Source organism: Rhipicephalus microplus, chromosome 7, assembly GCF_043290135.1.
Source record: "Rhipicephalus microplus isolate Deutch F79 chromosome 7, USDA_Rmic, whole genome shotgun sequence".
Lineage (NCBI taxonomy): Eukaryota > Metazoa > Arthropoda > Arachnida > Ixodida > Ixodidae > Rhipicephalus > Rhipicephalus microplus.
The window spans coordinates 82858719-82882103 of NC_134706.1; the positions used below are offsets into that span (position 1 = coordinate 82858719).

General features: G+C 49.7%; 1 protein-coding gene across 1 annotated transcript in view; it reads right to left on the reverse strand.

Moving 5' to 3' along the window:
• Positions 1-1086: 1086 nt before the first annotated feature.
• The window catches only part of LOC119180118 (uncharacterized), a 51656-nt gene continuing 29357 nt past the window's right edge, over positions 1087-23385 (reverse strand). The window contains exons 4-5 of the mRNA XM_037431260.2: positions 16941-17036; positions 1087-1253 (exon numbers count right to left, since the gene is read on the reverse strand). Coding sequence (XP_037287157.2) covers positions 1110-1253; positions 16941-17036 — 240 coding nt within the window. The 3' untranslated portion in view covers positions 1087-1109. The remainder of the gene's footprint in view (positions 1254-16940; positions 17037-23385) is intronic.

Here is a 23385-nt window from a genome sequence, read left to right on the forward strand (position 1 = left end):
TCGCCATCCAATCATGTCATACCAGACGAGTTTCGCAACACGCCACGTAAACGAAACCACTTCAAGAGCTGAAGGATGATGAAACGTAAATCAGGACATTCATGACATCCTTGTCACGGTTCTCATGTTATGACTAGTCACATAAGTTCTTGATACAGTCATGTCATGCCATAGATAAATAGATAGATAGATAGGCAGATAGACAGATAGATAGATAGATAGATAGATAGATAAATAGATAGATAGATAAAACAGTCCGAGAAGTGACGTGGGAATGGAGCACACCAATAGTGGTAGCTTCTTGCACGTCGCCGCTGCCGATCACACCGCGTCGCTAGAGCGAGATCGAACTGCAGCGCCACTAGTGCTCGTGACCGCCACGTGATCCGCCACTCCGGTGGTGCTTCCAAACTGAGTTTATCTAGTAGCGTTGTCCGTCCGTAACCATAGGGGGGGGGGGAGGGGGAATGCCCACCCTTCCTTTCGGAAATTAGGGGGAAGGAACGCCTAAACTTCTCTCAAATTGTGATGGAGAAGATGTTTTGTTCAACATAATTATTAAATATAGGTGTATTTCTGAACTAACCAAGACCACATGCAAGTGCTCCCCCTCTCCACATGCACACAATTTTGGCTACAGATCTGCAAGAGATCTGCAATAATTCAATAGGGATGCCCAAACATAAATATAATTATGAGCTTTTCGCAATCTCAATTATTTCAATGTGCTATTTATCTCCCTTTTTCTCTCAATCTTCTGCACTTCGGTTATAGGATTTTGGAGGTTAGTAGAGTCCTTAGCGGTACAATGGAATGGCTGACTTCACTCTCTGAAAACGTGTTATGTGAATGAACGTATAATCTCAGCCTTTTGGAGAATTATGCTATTGCCTAAGTAAACTGCAGTTTAGTCTACGCTTTAATGGAAATAATTTATCTACACACACTGTGTTTACGGGTTCGCTAGTTACACTATGTAAACTAAGTTCATCCATTTAGGTACACTAGCTTCATTTACTGCCGGATAAAATGTTAGGATGTCTTTCAGGTCTTCGTGAGATACCTCACAGAAAATGGTCTGTGCAATATGTTTCACAAGATATGTTTATTTATGCGAAGTCGTCAGATATGTCTCCTAGTGTGTCATCAACTGGTGTAGAAAGGTGAGTTACGTTGTCGTGGTCAGTAGGGTAGCAAATTCCCTTATAACACAAACCAACAATCCGGTCCTTTGTTTCGTCGCCATCGTCCGCCTGTAACAGATGCAAATCAATGAAATAGACAGAATGAAACGAGCGAATAAAACTAAATGAAACGAACGCAATATTAATGCTTATTCGCAACCGGCCTCAGTGTGTCGAGACAATACTTGGATTGTCTGCGGACAAATGCGTCCCGAATTTGAGGCTCTATGTGAATGAGTTGTCGGTTGTGAATCGGCCCCCTCAAATCCGTACTGATTCGGGTCTACTAAATTAGGTTTTTCGAGAAAATGTACTCAACGGTAGTTTACAATTTTTTCGAAGACTTTACATGAGCAACTGGCTAGTGCGATAGGTCAGCAACCAGATAGACTGAATAGATTCTTTCCTTTTTTCAAGACTAGGATTACGATGGCCTCTTTCAACGTAGGCGGAATCTCGGCGGAAGTCCATACAGCGTTATAGAAGAGGAGAAGGGTGTTCTTTGTGTCGTGAGGTAAGTGCTCAAGCATTTGGTACATTAGATGGCCAGAGCATGGTGCAGATTCATTGCAGCAGTTTAGCACTGCTCGCGTCACAGCTATGTTGAATCTATCAGTAAATGCCTAATTCTTGGCGCATTTTCTTTCCAAATTTTAATTTTCTATAGCTGTTTGGTATCTTTTGAACGTGTAGAAGTTGTGCGCAGACTTCGACAAGCGTTCAGAATGTGCACCCAGTAAGTTTGCTTGACCTCTCAGGCTGTTGCCATAAGTGTTTACTATAAGAAACGAGTGTTGTTTGGCCTCGCATCTTATCTATCTTGTTCCAGGCCTTAGCCTCATCTGTATAAGAGGTAAGTTCCAATAAAAACTTGTGCCAGCTTTACTTTCTTGCCTGTCGGCGTATTCGTCATTCTTAAAACCTAATTTGTTAAAAGTTAGCAAGATTCTCAGAAGTAGAAGAATCGCGCAGTAGTCCACATGCTTTCTTTTTTTTTCTAGCTTTCCGGCAAGCTTCGTTCTACCGCGGTACGCACTGTTTCAGAGCAATACCATTTGATATAGCAATACATTTCGAAGCAGTCTCAATGATAAAAGAGGTAAAAAACTGAGCAGCAGCATCAATTTCTGAAAACGACATCTTATCTCACGAGATTCTCGTAACAGTTCTAAACTGCTCCTAATCTGCTGCCTCAGTCTTCCACTTGGGAGCAAATGGTGGAGATTCGTTTATATTGTTGTGCTTAAGAATATGGGGAAATGGTCACTATCGTAGGGGTCTTTAATAACGTCCCAATTAAATTCGAGTAAAAGGGTGGGTGAAACAATGCTGAGATATATCGATGAATGATTTTTTTAGCAAGCTTTAAAAAATCACAGCATATCCACGCAGTGAATGAGGATGAGTGGGGCGAAGCGTCCGTCAGCCCCATCCGTGCTTGTGTCCGTCCGTTCGTTCTTGCTTCCGTTCATCCGCGCGACCATCTGTGCGTCAATCTATGCGTACGTGCGTCTGCCCATGCGTCCGTCCATGAGTCCGTCCATCCGTCAGTACGTTGCGCACATCCATCCATCCATCCGTCTGTCTGCTAGTCGGTCTGTTCGTTCGTGTGTTCGTCCGTCTGTGCGTCCAATTAGTGAACACTCCAAGTGCCGCCATCTCCTATCTCGCACCCCTGTAGCACATACGCGCTCTAGAGCGGATATGTGCCACCGGTGGCTACGTACGTACGTACGTACGTACATACATACATACATACATACATACATGCACGCACACATACATACATACATACATACATACATACATACATACATACATACATACATACTGTAAGTACAATATTAACAACGTTTGACCTTCATCTTCTTCATCTGTATATAATCATCATCACAAAAAACGTCGTCTTCGTTCGAAGGGTTGATCAGGCGATTCGGCCTAATAAACGCCATCGAGACTCCAACGCTGCTACTGTCTTACAAAGTAGTGGAGACTGCTTCGATCCCCAAGTCCTCTCCGACATCACGTTCCCCTGGAGCTTCGTTCGGGTCACCGCTTGCTTCCCCCGTCCGCTGTCATGGCTCAAGAACGGCTGCCCGGAACACCCAGCATTCCTGTCCAACAAACCATTCCTGCGTGGATCGTCAACGCCCGGCAGCGCGACCCACCCATCTTTTGTGGTCTTCCACGTGATGACGTCGAGGTATGGATAAAAGAATACGACATGACCAGTGTTTATAACCAATGGGATGAGCTTCAAAAACTTCGTAACGTCGCCTTCTATCTGTCCGATGTCGTGAAAACGTGGTTTTTTAACCACGAGAGCAGCTTCCCGGATTGGCGTACTTTTGCTCCACAAGTCCGTAGGATTTTTGGAAAACCAAACATCCATTCCGAAGTGTCGAAACGAAAGCTCGATGGGCGTGCCCAACATCCCGGGGAGACGTACACTTCGTACATTGAAGACGTCCTTGCCCTTTGCCACCACGTGAACTCGGCGATGACAGAAGCTGATCGTGTTCGCCACATCATCGAAGAGATAAGCCATGTCGCGTTTAACGCTCTGGCTGTTAAAAACCCCACCACCGTTGAGGACGTCATCACGACATGTCAGCATCTCGATGAACTCCAAGCCATTCGATTGCACCCAGACTACCCAGACGCCAGCGACAGCCGGCCTTCCTCGGGTGCGGATTTGCGCGCGCTGATTCGCACTCTGATTCGCAAGGAACTTCAAGCACAAGGGTTGTCATGTGCACTTGCCCCTCGGCCTCACTCTCAATCTGCTGAGCTGTGCGATATCATCAAAGAGGAGCTCTCATCCATGGCTGGCGCTCTCCCATCGAACACTCCGGTGCCACCAACGCCGCCCATAACGTATGCGCAAGTCGCTGCCATGCCACCTGCCTCAGTTCAGCACGCGCATCCTGTTCCTGCGCAGTCCAATGTAGCAGCATTTGCACCACACTCGCCTGTCCCAGCGCCAGGACCAGCGCCTATGACAGCTCCAGCACACTACGCCCCCTGGCGCTCACCTCGCCCAATATGTTACTATTGTGGCATTCGGGGCCATATTTCCAAATTTTGCCGCAAGCGCCAACAGCACGAACGCCGTGGCTACGATGTTTACGAAAGGGATTCGGAGCCATCCCCGAACCAGTACCAGCGACGCCCTACGACACGTTCCTTCTCTCTGACTTCTCCATTCGCCGCACCTCGCCCCTGCTATCCCGGACGCCACCGGTCTCCTTCACCTCTATGACGCTCAACATCTCCTCTGAGACCGGCTGTACTTACTTCTGACTACCACTAGGAAAACTAGCTGGTGCAGTTTTGGGAGGGAAAGCTGCATCGCTTGAACAAACACCAAGACCTCCAGAGGGCCGAGCCAACTTATTAGTGTATGCGGAAGGGGTACCAGTTCATGCATTGGTGGAACGGGGGTTGCTATTTTTGTTATTCATGCGGATTTGTGTACTCGTTGACGTAAGGTTACCACACCTTATACTGGCACTATCTTACGTAGCGCAAATGACTCGCAGATACGGCCATCAGCACAGTGCACCATTAGAGTTTTCATTGATGGGATCCGGCGTCATATTCAGTTTGCCGTGCTGGCTTTTTGTGCTTTTATGCTTATTTCAGGATGGGATTTGCTTTCTGATGCTGCTGCTTGCATCTATTGTCGACAACGACTCATACATATGCGAGAGACCGATGATATTTCCCCGAAATTATCCCGAGACTGCCTACGAACAGCCAATGACTTCTTTGTGCCACATAACCACGAGCATGTTATCACGGTTATGTCTGACTCCATTGATCATGGTGGCATCCTAGTCAGTCCATCAGCCCGCTGTCTATCCAAAGGGATTGCACTTTCATCGAGTCTGGTCCGCTTCTCCAACGGCACCGCATTTCTCGCAATACTGAATATCACCAATGAGCCGATTCTGCTGACCAAGGGCACTGTTGTAGTTTCCAGAGTGGACACACAACCTATCTCTGTAGTGGCTTCGGATACCAGTCTGGTGGAATCACGTTCAATACCATCAGATGCTCCACCTACTACGGCTCTCGTCAATGTCATCATCACGGATCTCACTCCCACGCAAGCAGACTAACTACTGGCGTTGTTGTCTAAGCCCAAATTTTCTTTCGACGTACATTCCACTGCTCTAAGCCAGACTTCTGCACTGGCTCATCGCATACACACCAACGGAACTTCTATTGTCCGTCGTCGACCATACCGTGTTTCTTCCAGCGAACGTGAGATCATCGACAAGCACGTTGCTCATATGCTCAAGCAAAACATCATCCGTCCTTTCTCAAGCCCTTGGTTGTCACCTGTCGTTCTCGTAAGAAGAAAAGACGGTTCGGTGGGATTCTGCGTTGACTACCGCGCATTAAACAAAGTAACCAGAAAAGACGTATATCCCTTGCCTCGCATTGATGATGCCTTAGATTTCTTACAAGGAGCGGAATATTTTTCGAGCCTTGACCTGCGCTCCGGTTATTGGCAAATTCCAATGCACGAGGATGACAAGGAAAAAACTGCCTTTGCCCGACAGAGTTTACGAATTTAACGTCATGCCTTTCGGCCTCTGCGATGCGCCAGCAACGTTTGAACGACTGATAGGCACTGTATTGCGGGGACTTAAGTGGAAAACATGCCTATGTTACCTTAACGAAATCGTCATATTTTCTTCAACATTCGAACAGCACTTGCAGCACCTAGATGAAGTTGTAACGTGTCTCGCAGCTGCTGGCCTTCAGCTCAACACCAAGAAGTGCCACTTTGCTAGCAAAGTATTAAAGTACTCGGACATCTCGTCAGCAAAAATGGAATCCGGCCTGATCCCGACAAGATCACCGCCGTTCTTCACTTCCCGGTGCCTCAACGCGTCAAAGAGCTCCGAAGCTTTCTTGGCCTTGCGTCGTACTTCCGGCGCTTTATACGAGACTTAGCCACCATTGCTGCGCCACTTCATCAACTCCTTTCTTCGGGAGCGTCATACGTATGGTCGGACGAATGCGAAATGGCTTTTGACACCTTGAAACGTGCCCTCACGTTTGAGCCAGTGCTTTGTCATTTTGATAACGCCGCACCCACTCTCCTCCATACTGACCCCAGTGGACACAACTCGGCGCTGTACTTCTGCAATGAACAGAGCGTTATGACGAACGTGTGATCACATGCGCTAGTCGCACCCTCACAGCAGCAGAGAAAAACTACACCATCACCAAGCAGGAGTGTCTCGCCGTTGTCTGGGCCATCCAGAAGTTTCGACAATATCTTCATGGCCGCCACTTTACCGTCGTCACTGACCACCACGCTTTGTGCTGGCTGTCGACGATGAAGAATTTGTCTGGACGTCGCGGTCGCTGGATACTTCGTCTCCAAGAATACGAGTTTGACGTTATCTACAAATCCGGCAAGAAACACAACGATGCCGATGTCCTTAGCCGCTGTCCTTTACAATCCTCATCCGGCACTCCTGGCCTGTCGCCAACTGTGAGTGAACCCATCAAAGTGTCTCCGTCAGTTCATTCACTCGCCGCTGTCAATTTTCTTTCTACCTTCGGCAACGAGACGTATGCATCCCACGAACGCAGCGACACTTACTGTCGCTCTATAATGCAGCGCCTTCAAGGCTCCTCTCGTCTTCACAACGCCCGCGCCCATCGACAGCTGCGGAACATCAAGACTGAAAACTCAATCGTTTACTGCTTTTTCTTCCACCCGGAAGGACAGCGCTGGGTTGCTGTTGCTCCTCGTTCCTTAAGGGCGCAGATTTTGGAGGCGTTTCGCGATGACCCCAAGGCTGGTCATCTCGATTTTCAAAAAACCTATGAACGCATTCGCAGTCGTTTTGCCTGGCGTGGCCTTCCCAACTTCGTAGTGCGATATGTTGCGTCATGCTCGCTATGCCAACGCCGCAAGCGACCCACTTCTTCCCCGGCCGGTCTTCTACAACCTCTTCCGTGTCCTGACGCTCCCTTCGATGTCATTGGCATTGACCTCTACGGACCGCTACCAATATCAGCTAGCGGCAAGCGCTGGATTGTCACAGCAGTTGACCACTTAACAAGCTACGCCGAAACAGCTGCACTTCCTTCAGGATCAGCAGAGGACATTGCCACATTTTTTCTGGAGGCAATCTTTCTAAGACATGGTGCACCACGCATCTTATTGAGCGATCGCGGCAAGGCGTTTCTCTCGAAACTACTCGAACAAGTCCTCCACGCAAGTAATACGATTCATAAGACGACATCGAGCTACCATCCCCAGACTAACGGCCTTACAGAGTGCTTCCATCGAACTTTGACCGACATGATATCTATGTATATCAACGCCGACCACACCAACTGGGATACCATCCTGCCATTCGTGACTTTTGCGTACAATACTGCTACGCAGCACACCACGGGCTATTTCTCATTCTTTCTCGTCTATGGCCGTCAACCAACATCTCTGCTCGACATCTCCTTTTTTGACGTCCCTGTGAACTCGTCATCGTCATCGAGGGAGCACTTAATCTCTCGCCTGACCGATTGTCGCCGACGCGCCCACCTCAATACACAGGCAAGCCAACAAGAGTGGAAGACTCGCTACGATGGCATCCACCGCGTAGTTCACTTCAATACTGGAGACGAAGTACTGTTGTGGACCACAACGCGGTTTCCCGGCCTGTGTGATAAGTTTCACTCACAATTCATCGGCCCCTACGCCATAGTCGAGCAGACGTCTTCTTTTAACTGTCGAGTAACCCCCGTTGTCATGCCTCCCGACGGCCGTTTTCGTGGTACGGAGGTTGTTCACGTGTCGCGCTTAAAACCATTCGTGCGCCGTACACCACCGTCATAAACAGCGGCCTAATTGACCGCTTCCATGCGAGGAAGAAATTAGTGTAAGCACAATATTGACAACGTTTGACCTTCATCTTCTTCATCTGTATATAATCATCATCACAAAAAACGTCGTCTTCGTTCGAAGGGTTGATCAGGTGATTCGGCCTAATAAACGCCGTCGAGACTCCAACGCTGCTACTGTCTTACAATACATACATACATACATACATACATACATACATACATACATACATACATACATACATACATACATACATACGTACATACATACATACATACATACATACATACATACATACATACATACATACATACATACATACGGAGGACGAGCGACAGACCCATGCTATAAAGAGCTTCGCCTCAAAAAATGTGGGCTCCTTCTTATTGAGGACACCGCTAGGGGGCCACGGAGTGCGGACGTGTTGCGCGTCGGCTCCGCAACTTTCCTATGTTTTTGGTGGATTGTCGAATTTATCGTGGAAAACGCTTCTCACCATCGATCGGCGGCAGTTTCAAGGACTTCCCTGACACCAAGTTTTGCCAGGTGGGACCACTTTTTGGCCACTTATTGGCGCCTTTTATTCCACCACGAAAGCAAGAACGCCAAGTCCAGCGTCTCTGCGCACGACGCCATAGGCCGGCCGCTGCGGTGGTGGGGCCTGCAAGCCTAACGTGTCACCGGACCTCCTCGGAGCTCCCGATCCCCGACGGCAGCGTACAAGACCTTTGCCAGGGCTAAATGAATGTCGTAGAAGTAGAAGGAGAGGACATTCGGCCGGAAGATTTCGGCGAGGGAGCAGGATGGTGCAGCGTAAAGAGAACGAAACAGGCCGACGGCGCGTCCGAGTCAGCGCAAGACCAGAGGACGGAGACGCAGCAACAGGCGGCTGCCGCGGAGACTACAGGGATTGCCCCGGATACTGCCACAGCGGCGCAGAATAAAAAGAAGTGTGCTCGTTACTTGCAGCACCTCGCTAAGGCGAGCCGAATGCCAGAGCTACCGCCCGATGACTACAGGATCATTGTGCGCCCCCGCGGCGGATTCAACGGGGCTGCATACAAGATAGATCGCATTTACTGCTGCCTTCGTAACGCGGCAGGTATCGGTAGAGAAGCGGCTAGAGAGGACAGCATCTGCCTCAACGTTAAACAGAATGTCGTGGTGCTCAGCACTCCGTCCGCGGACAGAGCCAAACGCTACGGAGCCATCAGCAAGCTTTGCATCGGGAACCGAGAGTTCGAGGCGAACGCCTATCAGGCTGCCCCGGAGAACACTTCTAAGGGCCTGATTAGGAACATTTCCAAAGACGAGAGCCCAGAGGACATCGTTAACAACCTAGTGACGCAGCGCAACCCCGGCGTGCTGCATGCCAAGCGAATGGGCACCACGGACAACATCATCGTATTGTTCGACGGTTTCCATGTTCCCAGACACGTATACTATGGACCTATGCTTGTGAGATGCTCCTTCTACAGAAAGCACATCGACGTGTGCTACGCGTGCGGGAGGCTGGGCCATCGCTTCGACATGTGTCCCAACCCTGCCGACAAGATTTGCCGTGGCTGCGGAAGCAGTAACCCACCGTCTGACCATCGCTGCGAGCCGTGGTGTCAACTGTGTGGCAAGGATCATCTCACGGGTGACCGCGTCTGCAAGGCGAGATACAAGACTCCTTACATAGTCAAGCGTCGCCGCCTAGAGCGAAAGCGGCGTGAAGAAGAGCAAGCTGCCGCAGCGTCCGACAGCATCTACAACAGCGGCATTAGCACCGAAGGCAACGGAAGTTACTACAATCATTATCCGGCGTTTGACAGTCATTCATCCAACGCCACCCGAAGAGGACGCTCGACAAGCCGAGACGCGAGAGGCGGCGGCGGTAAATCCCGGTCCCGCTCTCGCAGCCGGACACCAAGGCCGAGAAGCATGTCGAAGACGCGCGGTGGCGCCGTTCCGGGCGCCGCAGCTGTCAACCAAGGCACCCAACAAAGTCAGCAGCATCAGACGTGGCGGCAGCCGCCACAACAAGGACCCATGGGCACATGGCAGCAGGTGAGATGGGCGGATGTAGCCGCCTTTCGCGCCGGCGGCGTTGTTTCGGCGGGACGTCCTGGCGGTCCCGCCGTCGGTGGCGGCGGTGGGAGCGAGCTCAAGCTAGCGGTAGAGCGAGCGCTAGAACAACGCCTAGGACCATTGCAATTGATAATTTCAGAGCTGAAACGCGAGAACGCCGCCCTTAGAGCGGAAAATTCCAAATTGAAAGGAGAGGCTCCACGAATGCAACAACCGCAGCAACAGTCGACGGCGCCGCCACCACCGACGCCTCGGTCTTCGACTCCGTCGAGACCCGAGGCGGCGGGGATGGACACGGATGACGAGAGCAGTTCGGGAGAGGGGGCAGGCGGACGCGAAGACCGCCCGTGTATCGCGAAAAGGATAGCACTAGATCCTGCCAGGCACGAATCCACACAGCGATTTGGCCGTTATGATAAGCTACAGAAACAAATCGATACTATCGAGACCAGCCTCGATGAATGTTTTGCTAAACAGGTGGCACAGATGAATGACATGTTCAATAGTGCGATAGCTAAGCTCTCTGAACAAATGACACAAATGCTCACCACGCACACGGCGCGCGAAGAAAACATTGAAGCGCGACTCCCGCCATCTGCGGGCAGACCGATTAGAACGGTGAGTAAGCCCTACGCTAGACAGCAACAGAATCAGCAGCAGCAGAACACGCTGCCAGACGCCGAGCTGCAGATTCAGCCGCACCCCAGTCGCCTCGACGGCGATGGGCTAAATTAAACACAAGCATCACCATGGCTAGACACGCGCACACTCACACTAACACTCACAAACAACAGTACACGATCTGGCAGTGGAACTGCCGGGGCTATAGGAGGAAGCGGGGAAATCTCGAGCAATTTATTCGAAGCCGTGAGACGAAACCGGACATTATCCTTTTGCAGGAAACAAATTATCGGGCAAAAGTAGCTGGTTACAAAGCCATAAATGCGGCCGCGGCGGACAACAGGCGGAAAGAAAAACGTGCTACACAGCGCTCGGCGCGTGGGGGGACGCCGGGGGCGGCCGCGGGTCGCCGAGGGCGGGGCGATCCGCTCTCGTCGTCGGCGTGACCGCGGTCGCTGCCGTCGCCCCCGCCGCGTCCGGCGCCGGTCGCCGCCGTGCTAGTTAGACGTAACATTACGGTGGCGCAGCGCGAACTTGAGTGCGTAAGGATACCGCATGTTTTTGTAGAATTAATTCCTAAGCGCGGCCAAGGCCTGTTTGTACTTAACGTCTACAGTAAACCCACGCTACAGCACCGATTTGGGGAGATGCTCCGGAGAGCAAGCACGGCCGCCAACGGCGCACCTCTGCTAGTTGCGGGTGATTTTAATGCGCCCCATGGGGCCTGGGGATACACGCGTGAAACGCCCAAGGGCAAACACCTTTGGGAAGACTCGCAAGACCAACGGCTTGAACTGATCGCGAACCCCGCCGATCCGACGCGCCGGGGTAACAGCGTGAGCGCAGACACGCTACCGGACCTCGCGTTCGTGTCGAATGTCACAGCGGCGTCTTGGCAAAACACGCAGGAGGACTTAGGGAGTGACCACTCTCTGATAGAGATTACGGTAGACACGGGCCCGAGCGTTCGTAGAACATACTCTGAAAGCACAGGCCGTAAACTCAAATTAGTGCAGTGGGACGCGTTCCGCAAAAAGAGAGCAGAAGGCGGGCGGGGCGACAAGCCGATCACGGATATAGACGAGTGGACCGCGACGCTCAATCGGGACGTAGACGCGGTAACGTGCCACATCCCGCCCGAAGCGAAGCTCGAAGTAATCGACAGCAGGCTCCTACACATGTGGGAAGCAAAGCAAGCCCTACTCAAGAGGTGGAAACGCCAAAGACATAACCGGGCGTTGAGGAAACGCATAGCACGGTTAGACAGAGAAATTGAGGAACATGCGTTCCAAATCTGTAGGTCACAATGGGAAGACCTGTGCAACGGCCTCGAGCGACAGATGCGCGGGGCGAGTGCTTGGCGCCTTTTCCGGCACCTATTGGATCCGGAAGATACTCGTGCCGCTCAAGGCCATAAAACTCGGAGACTTGTGAACGATCATAAAGGCGATGACCTGCTCGGTGCAATACGTGACCGTTACTTTAAGTCGGCAGAGAGCGTCCAACACCCAGATTATGACGGCGTTGCTAATGAGCAACTAGACGCCGAATTTAGCGAAGCGGAAATTCGGGCAGTCCTTTTTGAACTAAACACCCGATCGGCGCCCGGCCTGGACCGGGTTTCGAACAAGGCTCTCCGCAACTTAGATGACGAGTCAATCTCCCGATTTGTGACTTATATCAACGAGTGCTGGCAACGCGGTTCCCTTCCTGAAGCGTGGAAAAGAGCTCGAGTTATCATGATTCCTAAACCGGGCAAGCAGGTTGCGCTTGATAATCTAAGGCCAATTTCGCTCACGTCTTGTGTAGGAAAAGTTCTGGAGCACGCAGTCCTCAAACGCGTGACTGACTTTCTCGAAGTCCGTGATGTATTTCCGCACACCATGCTAGGATTCCGCCGCAATCTCTCCGCACAAGACGCGTTGCTTCAGCTGAAGCACCACATTGTTGATGACATTACCAGCTCAACCAAGGCGATCCTTGGCCTAGATATTAAAAAGACCTTCGACAGCGTTAAACATGAAGCAATTTTAAACAGAGTTCAAACATTAGGACTAGGACAAAAAACATATAATTACATACATGACTTCCTTGCCGGCAGACGCGTACGCGTCGTCGTTGGAGATGTGGAACTGCAAGAATTTGAGATGGGCTCGAGGGGCACGCCACAAGGCTCCGTAATTTCGCCATTACTCTTTATTTAGTTCTATTGGGGCTACCCGAGAAAATATTAGGCATACAAAGATTGTATCACAGTATCTACGCGGATGACATCACCCTCTGGGTTCCCGGTGGAGGTTGTGATGGTCACGTCGAGCGTACGCTCCAGGCAGGTGTAGACGAAGTTCAGGAGTACTTGCGAGGAACGGGCCTCGAATGCTCGGCAACCAAGTCGGAACTTCTAATCTACAAACCTACAAGTAGAGGTCGCAAAACCCCGCGCAACGAGGAAAGGGAGTGCTACAAAATAAGAGTTCTATTGGCAGATGGCACTCCCATTCCACACGTAGACAAAATTAGAATTCTGGGGTTACACCTGCAGGCAAACGGCCATAATGGTGAGACGGTGCGAAGACTACGTCGTTCGGTAGACGACACGATCCGACTCCTACGTCGTATCACGAACAGACGTACTGGTATGCGCGAACACTGCGCAATCCGTCTAGTGCAGGCGTACGCAATAAGCCGTATAACATACGTTGCCCCCTACCTCAAATTGCTAGGCTCAGAAAAAAACAAGATCGAATGTATAATACGAAAGGCTTTCAAGAGAGCAATTGGAGTTCCACTGAATGCGAGCACTGAAAAGTTACCAGAACTTGGACTGCACAACTCACTCGACGAGTTAATTGAGGCCCATCTCGTTTCGCAAAACGAACGCTTGTCGGGGTCTAAGACGGGTCGACACATCCTCGAGTCACTTGGCATCCGGTACCACACTCAGCAGGGAGAAAAAGCGGATGTTCCTGCCTCGGTTCGCGACCGCCTAATTGTTCCGCCGCTTCCTAAGAATATGCACCCGACGCACCACGTCGGGCGCCGTAACCAGCGAGCTAGTGACCTTCAAAAGAAGTACGGCGCTAGCGACGAAGTTGTGTACGTAGATGCCGCGAGATATGGGGACGGGAGACACGCACACGCCGCTGCGGTCGTTGACCGTGCGGGCAAATGCCTCACGAGCGCCACGGTGACCACGGGACATACGGAGGCGGCCGAAGAAGCTGCGATAGCCCTAGCAATCGCCACGGTGCCGAACGCTACGATCGTAATCAGCGACTCGCAGGCAGCAATCCGCGGCTTCGCGCGCGGCCGCGTCTCGCGGGAAGCGGCCCGCATCCTTAAGATGTGCGGTGATGGTGACTCAGCGTCGCGATCGCCACAACAAAATTTAACAGTCTTCCTCCTTTGGACTCCGGCACACACCGATGTCCCGCTTCCGGGCAACGAGGCGGCCCACGCCGCGGCTCGAGGTCTCACTCGCCGAGCCGCGGCACATTCCGTGGCCGCCGCCTCCGCTCCCGAGAACGGGGCTTCTGATCCGCCGGATCGAGACACTTTGACAGACAAGCAGCGACAACACAGACCACAATGGTCGTGGGGTGATCGTCTCATCACGTTCCGAGATATTACGCAACACTACAGACTGGAAAGGCGAAAGTTCCCGCCACCGCATGACAAATTAAACAGACACGATGCCGTAAGCTATCGCTTACTACAAACCCACTCTTACCCCAGCCCGGTCGTCTTACGCCACTGCTACCCGCACTTACACATTACCGATCTATGTAAAGCATGCGGGCACAGAGCAACGCTGCGCCACATGCTCTGGGAATGCGCCGATAACAATGGTCGAGAAACGGCCGCCGTTCGCGATGCGCCTATGGCGGCTGCCAATACCAGGCAACAGGAAGCCTCGAGCTCACTCGTTCCCGCCGCCGACCCGTCTGCGGGAGCCGCGGGGGACCTTATCCGTCGGCGACGCCGCCGCTGGGAGGCGGCGCTCAGAAGCTCGGAGCTCAACGACCAGCTCCGGGCTGTCCGGCAGGCCGAAGATGCCGCCCGAGTTCAGGGACTCAGCGCCGCCATCTGAGGCCACCAAGACCAAGCTGCCGGCCAAGTTCTAATAAAGTTTCCTCTCTCTCTCTCCTTCTTATTGAGCAGACATGCACTACTGGACAACAGAAACTCCTGAATTGTACAGCTTCGGACATCACTGCGAGGATATCCCCACAGGCTGCTGCGTGCATTGAAATCGCACGAACGAGGTATGGTTCTGGCAATTCATCAATAAAAGACTGAAAGCCATGTTTGTCCAACTGGTATTGGGGGGGGTACGTAGAGTGAACATTGATTGATTGATTGATATGTGGGGTTTGACGTCCCAAAACCACTATATGATTATGAGAGACGCCATAGTGAAGGGCTCCGGAAATTTCAAGCACCTGGGGTTCTTTAACGTGCACCCAAGTCTGAGCACACGGGCCTACAACATTTCCGCCTCCATTGGAAATTCAGCCTCCGCAGCCGGGATTCAAACCCGCGACCTGCGGGTCAGTAGCCGAGTACCTTAGCCACTAGACCACCGCGGTGGGGCTATGTAGAGTGAAAAAAAAGGTTTATGCTCGTCGAAGAGAACAGCTCAAACAGGAGTGCCTCTGGGGTCATTTGCACTGCAGAACCTGACACAGTATGACTTTGCCTATTAAATGCGAAGCATTTCTTAGCGAACTTCGGTGACCTTGAGCATATCTATCTATCTATCTATCTATCTATCTATCTATCTATCTATCTATCTATCTATCTATCTATCTATCTATCTACCTATCTATCTATCTATCTATCTATCTATCTATCTATCTATCTATCTATCTATCTATCTATCTATCTATCTATCTATCTATCTATCTATCTATCTATCTATCTATCTATCTATCTATCTATCTATCTATCTATCTATGTGCATACGTCTTTCATTACCTCTTCTGGCCGTTTCAATATGGCAGCCCAGTGGTGCCGTCTGGGCAACCCAGGGGTGCCTCAGGGCCGCCCAGGGGTGTGGTCTACGTCGAGCTGGGGCAAAAGGGTGAGTTGCCTCTGCTGGGGCCTTAAAGGTCCAAGCACCCAGTGGTTGCTAAATCCCCAGTATCCCCTTTTCCCCGGACATGGCTAAGCAACGCACGGCGAGGCGTGGGAGAGAGTTGAATCCCCTCCGTTGACTCGGGTCCGGGGTGTTACCACACTCCAAACGTTTGCTTGCGCATACGTCCTTGCAGGGTTGACCATGGAGCGGGAGAAAATGTTCTCCATACAGTGGTTAAAGCACGCGGCGATGAAGGCCACCCACCACAGATCCCAACAAGGGGACGCTACTAAGTTGAACAGCAAACACTTGGAAGCACCAGCCAAGCATCACCGCTGTAACCAAATATTACTACCGAAGGTTGGGCAACTTCTCAGGGTTGACTCTCATAGCCAGGAAACTTGGAAGAAAACAGAAGAGAGGAGGTCACAGGAAACATAAAAAGTAAGCAAAAAAGACAAAGATGAGGTTAGAGAGAGATAGGTAAAGGCGACTGTCGATTTCCCCAGGGTGGGTCAGCCCAGCGGCGCCTTCTACGTCCAGCCAGGACAAAAGGCGTGTCTTGCCTCTACCGGGGGGCCTTTAAGGCACAAACACCCAGCGTCAGCTCAATCCCCAGAATCCCAATTATACTGGACACGCCTCAGCAACGAATGACGAGGCGTACGAGGAGTTTAAAGCCCTTCCGTTGGCTCAGGTCTGTGGTATCACCTCACACCAAACGCTTGCTTGCAAGGACGCCCTTTCGGGGTAGCTAAATTATTACTGAAGTCAGGCGCAAGAAGCTGGACAGGGCTATGTAGACACTGAGAAGAGGTGTGGTTCATAACGAGACACCTTCAGAGTGATCTACATGAGCAGAATGAATTACATTTAGCAAAAGATCATGCTTGCGAAATAAACTAAATAATAGCGCTGTTTTTGTGTTAGTAATACATGTACTTGTAACAAGACCTAATATTGAATTTTTTAGAATTACGCCAATTATCTATAGGCTCTAAAACAAGCCCGCTCTACAAAATTTTAGTAGTTTCAGGGATTGAAGCAAGCACTTGGACTTGTCAGTACTCGAAAAAATGAATTGTGAAAAAAAGTCAATATAGCTCACCCAGCAGTATATGCCATCCTCGTAAAACCCATAAAGCCAAGTGTTGTTTTCACGAATGTATTTGCAGTAGTAACTGCAATCTCGAACTCCGGCTTGCTGGAAGCATGAAAAAAATAAAAGCAATTTTTAAATATTTTGATTTAATGCTGAAGCAGAACAGGATGCATAGGGGTGTAAAGGACGATACGATGATTGCATCGAGCGTGTGGTGTCGTTGGCTGCTTTTGTAACACTGTAACTGTCGTCTACGATACCGAAAAACTAGTTACCTTCGTTCTCCCGCACCTTTAAAAAGTTAGTATTTCGTGCTCATTAAACTGACATGGCAATATTGAGGTCCTGCCAAACTTTACTCACAAATTTTTATTCCCCAATTTCGGGCCTGTAGTTATGCTAGTTTTTGTCATGGCAAGGGCTGCGTTCTTCTGCTGCAGCTTACTTATGTTATGGTTGTTTTGCTCATTAGGTATACCACATCCTAAACAAACATCACCAGTCTTAGTGGACTTTGCAAGCATCGCGGCAACGTATAGCTGAACAACAGAAAACATTAGCACCGTATCTCCATGTTTCACTGCGAATGTCATCGAAAGACGATAACGTTGCGTGTGGAGAGAGTGAACAGAACGTTTATTTGATGCCCCACCGCGGTGGTCTAGTAGCTAAGGTACTCGGCTGCTGACCTGCAGGTCGCGGAATCAAAATCCGGCTGCGGCGGCTGCATTTCCTTTGGAGGCGGAAATCTTGTAGGCCCGTGTGCTCAGATTTGTGTGCACGTTAAAGAACCCCAGGTGGTCGAAATTTCCGGAGCCCTCCACTATGGCGTTTCTCATAATCATATGGTGGTTTTGGGACGTTAAACCCCACATAACAATCAAATCAAATCTGCTTTGAGTTTAGCATCCCTACACCCACACTGGTGTGGGTCGAGTACATTATTTGTCTCATAAAAGTGCATGAATTGCCTGTTTATCATGATTTCAAAAACCTTGCAAGCACAACTAGTTAACGCTATTGGCCTGTAGCTGGAAACTGGGGATGGGCCCTTGCCCTCTTTTAGAATTGGAATAGCGGTAGCTTCTTTCCAAGCTGAGGACATCACCGGAAAACAAAATAGCGCTATAGAGAAGGATGGATTGTATAGTTACAGAAGGCAGGGGCTTCAACTTTCCATATGCGACACGGTCGGGACCTGGAGCACATTTATTGCAGAAGTTAAGCGAGGCCTGTAGCTCAGACGAACAGAATGGTTCATTGTATGCCTCGTGTTCGGTGCTTTTTTGCTCTAGTTTCTGTTTTCGAATCTTCGTTTCTATTTTTAAAAGGCTTGAGAATATTGTAGCAAGCTATAGACCTGTTCGAAGTGCTCACCGAGAAAGTTCGCCTGGTCTTCCAAGCTGTCGCCTTGTGCGCTTATTAGAGGAATTGAACGTGCTTGTCGTCCTGATGCACTACTAACCATGATCCAGGCTTTGCCTTCATGTGTATAAGAATTGATACCAGATAGGAATCTATGCCAGCTGTCTCTTCTCACCTGTCGGCGTGTTCTCCTAGCTTGAAATTTTAAGTTTTAAATTTGACAAGGTTGCCCCGCCGCGGTGGTCTAGTGGCTAAGGTACTCGGCTGCTGACCCGCAGGTCGCGGGTTCGATTCCCGGCTGCGGCGGCTGCATTTCCGATGGAGGCGGAAATGTTGTAGGCCCGTGTGCTCAGATTTGGGTGCACGTTAAAGAACCCCAGGTGGTCAAAATATTCGGAGCCCTCCACTACGGCGTCTCTCATAATCATATGGTGGTTTTGGGACGTTAAACCCCACATATCAATCAATCAAATTTGACAAGGTTCTCTATGATCAGAGAGCTGCGAAACGACCCCCAAGATCTGTTTTGCTGCATGGCGCGCATTCAGGCACTCGCTCTTCCACCGCGGAACACAATACTTGGTGGATCGTCCACCTGTTTGGGGGATAAGCTTGGCTGCAACGTGAATCAAAAGTTCTGTGAAGTAGTCTGCAGCCTCATGTATGCTTAAGTTGCACATATTGGTCCAACTTAAGAATGTTACTTTCTGACACTGCATCCAATTGGCTCTCTCCATCTGCCATTCTGGCATTTCAGGTAGATGTTAGTTTGTTATTGGTGTTCTCAGAAGTGTGGGGCCTTAGTCGCTTTTATATAGATAATAATGACTGCCCGTTTAAGTAGGGGCAGAAGTGATGGAGATGTTTTACCGAGATCCATGGAGTAGTAGGTGGTGTTTGCGAGTTTATAAATTGTGTTGGTTGTTTCTGCTTTAAGGGACATGCACTGAAACAAAAAAGGAAATGTTCAATCAGACGACCTCGCGCATCGTAGCGATAGTCACCCCATAGACTGTGTCTCTAAAGATGAGAGAAGGTTAGGGAAGTTCATCTAGCTATGACTGGAAAATTCTTGCATGAAGATAACGCCTCGCACCACTGGTTGAAGATAACGCCTCGCACCACTACATCATCAAGAGACGCTTGAAGCGGTAGATGAAGGCCGACTGCTATTTGATTAAATATAATGGCAACACCACCAGATGACGCGAAAACCTCATTGCGGTCCTTAGAAAAATAAAGTACTGGTGTAGAAAGTTAGTTTGTTTTGGTTCAATTGTGTCTGTTGTGCACACCGCACTTTTGATGTATGTTTGTGTGAAAATTTTTGGATGTCTTAGAGGTTTCTGAATTGGCCTCGACGTTCCATTGTAGTGTATTTATCATTGTAAAGTTTTGTGGTACTGTGTGTACAGAAAGCGTTGACTTAGGTTGCAGGGTCTTTTGAGCACCCTGTAATAACATGACATGACAACAACTTTATTTAGGACCTCAGGGACAGATATTTAGAGGAGCTATAAGCCTCTCGCCATATCAAGTCGGTGGCTCGGCCCACGATGGGACCGGAAGTCGAAGTTCCGCCACGATTTCTTGGGCCCTCTGGACGGCCTGGAGTTGTATATGAAGGCTGCTGCTCTTTAGATATGCATCCCATTACTCCTTCGTGATGATGGAGAGGCGTTAAGGGCTGGGCACAGCCAGAGCTTGTGATTAAAAGAACATGAGCCGTGGCCACATGGGGGGCACGACATCGAATGGTCGGGTTCTATCCGGTTAAGGGATCGAGGAGTGAGATACGAACGGATTTGAAGTAGTATGAATGTGCTCGCCTGAGGATTTGTCTAAATGGGGGGGGGGGGTGCTGGAAATTTTTTTCTGGTAAGACGGTAGTAAGGAACCACTTCATGAAAAGTAGACAACGGGTCTTTACAAATGGTGACGTCGTTACGAGCATGACTATCCGCGACAGCGCAGCACGTGAAATCGCATGCTCTCAGGTGAGCCTGTTCGTCAAGGCTACATCCAAGTAGTTTAACTGAACCATCTAAATGGGCTCGAAACCACGCGATGTGGTACGCTCCTTCGCTGCACTCTCGAGTTTGTTGAAGTGTTTCGCCGCAATACTGTTCGCCAGTTCAGACACAAGGGCGTTCAAGAAAGATGTGACTGCCGTACGCGAGTCCGAGAAGACAACAGCGGGGCCTTTCGCGCTGTAAAAAGCCAGAACAATCGCCGCTTCTTCTGTCACATGGGCGATTTTTGCATAAAAAGAGGCTGCATTGACCAGGTTACCTTCCGCGTCAACGACCGAAATAGCAAACATATCCCCATTGTGATACCTAGCAGCATCGCCAAAGAGGGCTTCTAGTTTCTGCCGAATAATCTTTTTAAGTATGACCTTGGCTTTCGCGACTCCTCTACCCTCGTTATGCACTGGGTGAGTGTTACGTGGGACGCGGTCAACCATGATTTGAGCGCAGATTTCCTGGACAAGCGAACTTTCATCACCTGTTGAAGTCGAGGCTGAATACCCGCGTCTTCTAAAAGCTTTATCTCTGGCTTAGTGAATAAAAGTCTCGTTATTTCAGCAGCTCTGTGAGCTTCTATTAGCTCGCCGATAATGTTGTGGAGTCCTAGCTCCAACAGCTTATCGGTGCTGGTGGACTGTGGAAGGCCGAGCACGTGCTTGAGACCTGTTCTGATTAGAAATTCGAGTTTGGCCTTTTCCGCTTCAGCCCAATTATGGTACGGCACGATGTAAATAACATGACTTAGAAAGAATGATTGGTAAGCTCTCATCAAATTGTCCTCTTTGAGGCCACCTTTGTGATTTGATACGCGGGCTACAAGTCTTAGTACACTACTTGCCTGCCCCGTGAGGCTGTTAAGCACCTTCAAGTTAGAGTACCCTGGAATCAATGTGGAGACCTAGAATCTTTACGGAATCCTTCCTCGCTATGGGCTGTTCATTTTTAGCTAGAATTTCTATCGGAAGAGTTTAAAAGTGCAAGGTTACGAACCCATTGTCTAGATGGTCGGTATAACAGCAGCTCAGATTTATCAGAGGAGAGTTCGAGGCATGTGTTTGAAAGAAAGTATGTCGTAGCCTCCAACGCGCTTCGTAGGAGTGTTCGAGCTCAGCCAGAGAGCCACCTGGTGTCCAGATTGTGATGTCATCCGCATAAATGGCGTGACCTACGTTCGGGATTGCAGCGAGGTGTGGGGAGAGCCTGTGCATGGAAATATTAAATAAGAGGGGGAAGAGCACGGAACCATGCGGCGTGTCGCAGTTTCCGAGATCGAAGGGCCCTCCCGAGGTTGCGCCTAGCCGGAGTTGTGTCTTGCGATCCACGAAAGATGATTTGGTGTAGTCATGAAAACGCTAGCCCAGGTTAAGAGAGGAAATTTCAGTGAGGATGTGTTTATGTCCCACCCTTGGAGAGGTCTAGGAGGCCTTGGAGAGGTCTAGTGCGAGGATTTCCATTACGTCGTGAGTCGTGTTACTAAATATAGCGCTCTTAAGCAGAAGCGTAGCGTAATGTGTGGACAACGCCTACCGGAAGCTCATTAGGTTGTGTTCAAAGAGCTCCTTGTTTCCTATATAGTCTGTAAGACTGTTATGTATCGCATGCTCCGTAAGTTTGCCAATGCATGATGTAAGGCATATAGGCCGCAAGTTTCTTCACGAAGGGCACCGTCGTTAGTACGTGGGGTGGTACCCTTAACTGTTCGTGCAATAGGTGGTGGAGGAGCAGCTGTCAGACGGATGTTCATTGGATGCACATGTGGTGCATGTGGCACGCCCTCTGCAGTTTTGCAACCCATGTCCAAATCTCTAACATTTGAAGCAACGATGGGACTTTGATTTATGGTCTCACACGAAGTTTCCAGTATGCAGTTTGGATAGATTTAGAGAGGTGTCTGGTTGCAAATGGAACTCTTATGTACTTAGTTGAGACTTGATTGTCATCTCGTCTCATCATCATTCTTTGTACTTTGAGAACGTTCTCGTCCTGCCCTCCTTCAAAGAGCTCACTTACACTGATTTCAAGAAGGTCATCGTCAGAGACGATGTCACGCTCAGTACGTATGTATTCTTGTAGATTCACTGACACCGTGATTTCTCCAAAAGCTACACGTTTTGACTGTTTCCAATACCGGTGCTTGTCAGGAACTTCCAGAAAAATCTTCGCTTTCAACCTTTGCTACTTTGTAATGTGGGCCGATTGCTTCTGTCAGAGAATTCGACGTGGGAAATAGGGAAATCGTTCAGACGGTTTCTGTTCGATGTTGACTCTGTATAACATGGTAAGTAGGAAACTACTTTTTGGTCAGGACAAAAATAAAGTTTTCTTCGGCGCACCACCCTTATAGGCGGTGATCAGGTGAGGCGAGAAAAGAGTTTGCCGTGAAAAAGAATATATGTTTGACGGCGATAGTGGCCACTCACCACCGAGCCCCAAAAAGGGTTGCTACAAGGTAGAATACTTGACGATGCCAGCCATACATCGCTGCTCTAACGGAATATAACTACCCAAGGTTGGGTAACTACACAAGGTTCACCCTTGCCGCCAGTAAAAACGGAAGTGAATGAAAAAAAAAGACAAGAAAGAGCAACAGAATGAGAGAAAGGCGAAGTGTGAAGGTAGAAAGAGAAAAGGCGACTGCCGATCCCTGGGTCAGCAAACGGGGCCGTCTACGTGAAGCCGAGACCAAACGGGTGTGTTGCTTCTGCCGGGGAGTCTTACCCCCGAATGCAGAGATGTTACTTGGCTCGCAACTTCAACTTGACTTGAGCAAGTCGGCGTGAAGCAAGCAGCGGACTTCAAAATGGCCAAGTCAGCCTACGCGTTTCACAGATGCTCAGGCTGTTTGCTTGGTCAAGTCAAGAATGAGCTTTAAAGCAAAAACACGTTGCTCGCCTGCTAACGAGGGTAATAATGTAGTTGTTCGCGTAAGGCATGCATTACATCAAAAAAAGACCATACGTTTTAAAATAACTATAAAAAACGAAGGGCCACAAGCATATTCCTGCCATTTTACGGCTAACGAGCGGCACGCGGTGCCTGCCGTCAAAGCGATGCGC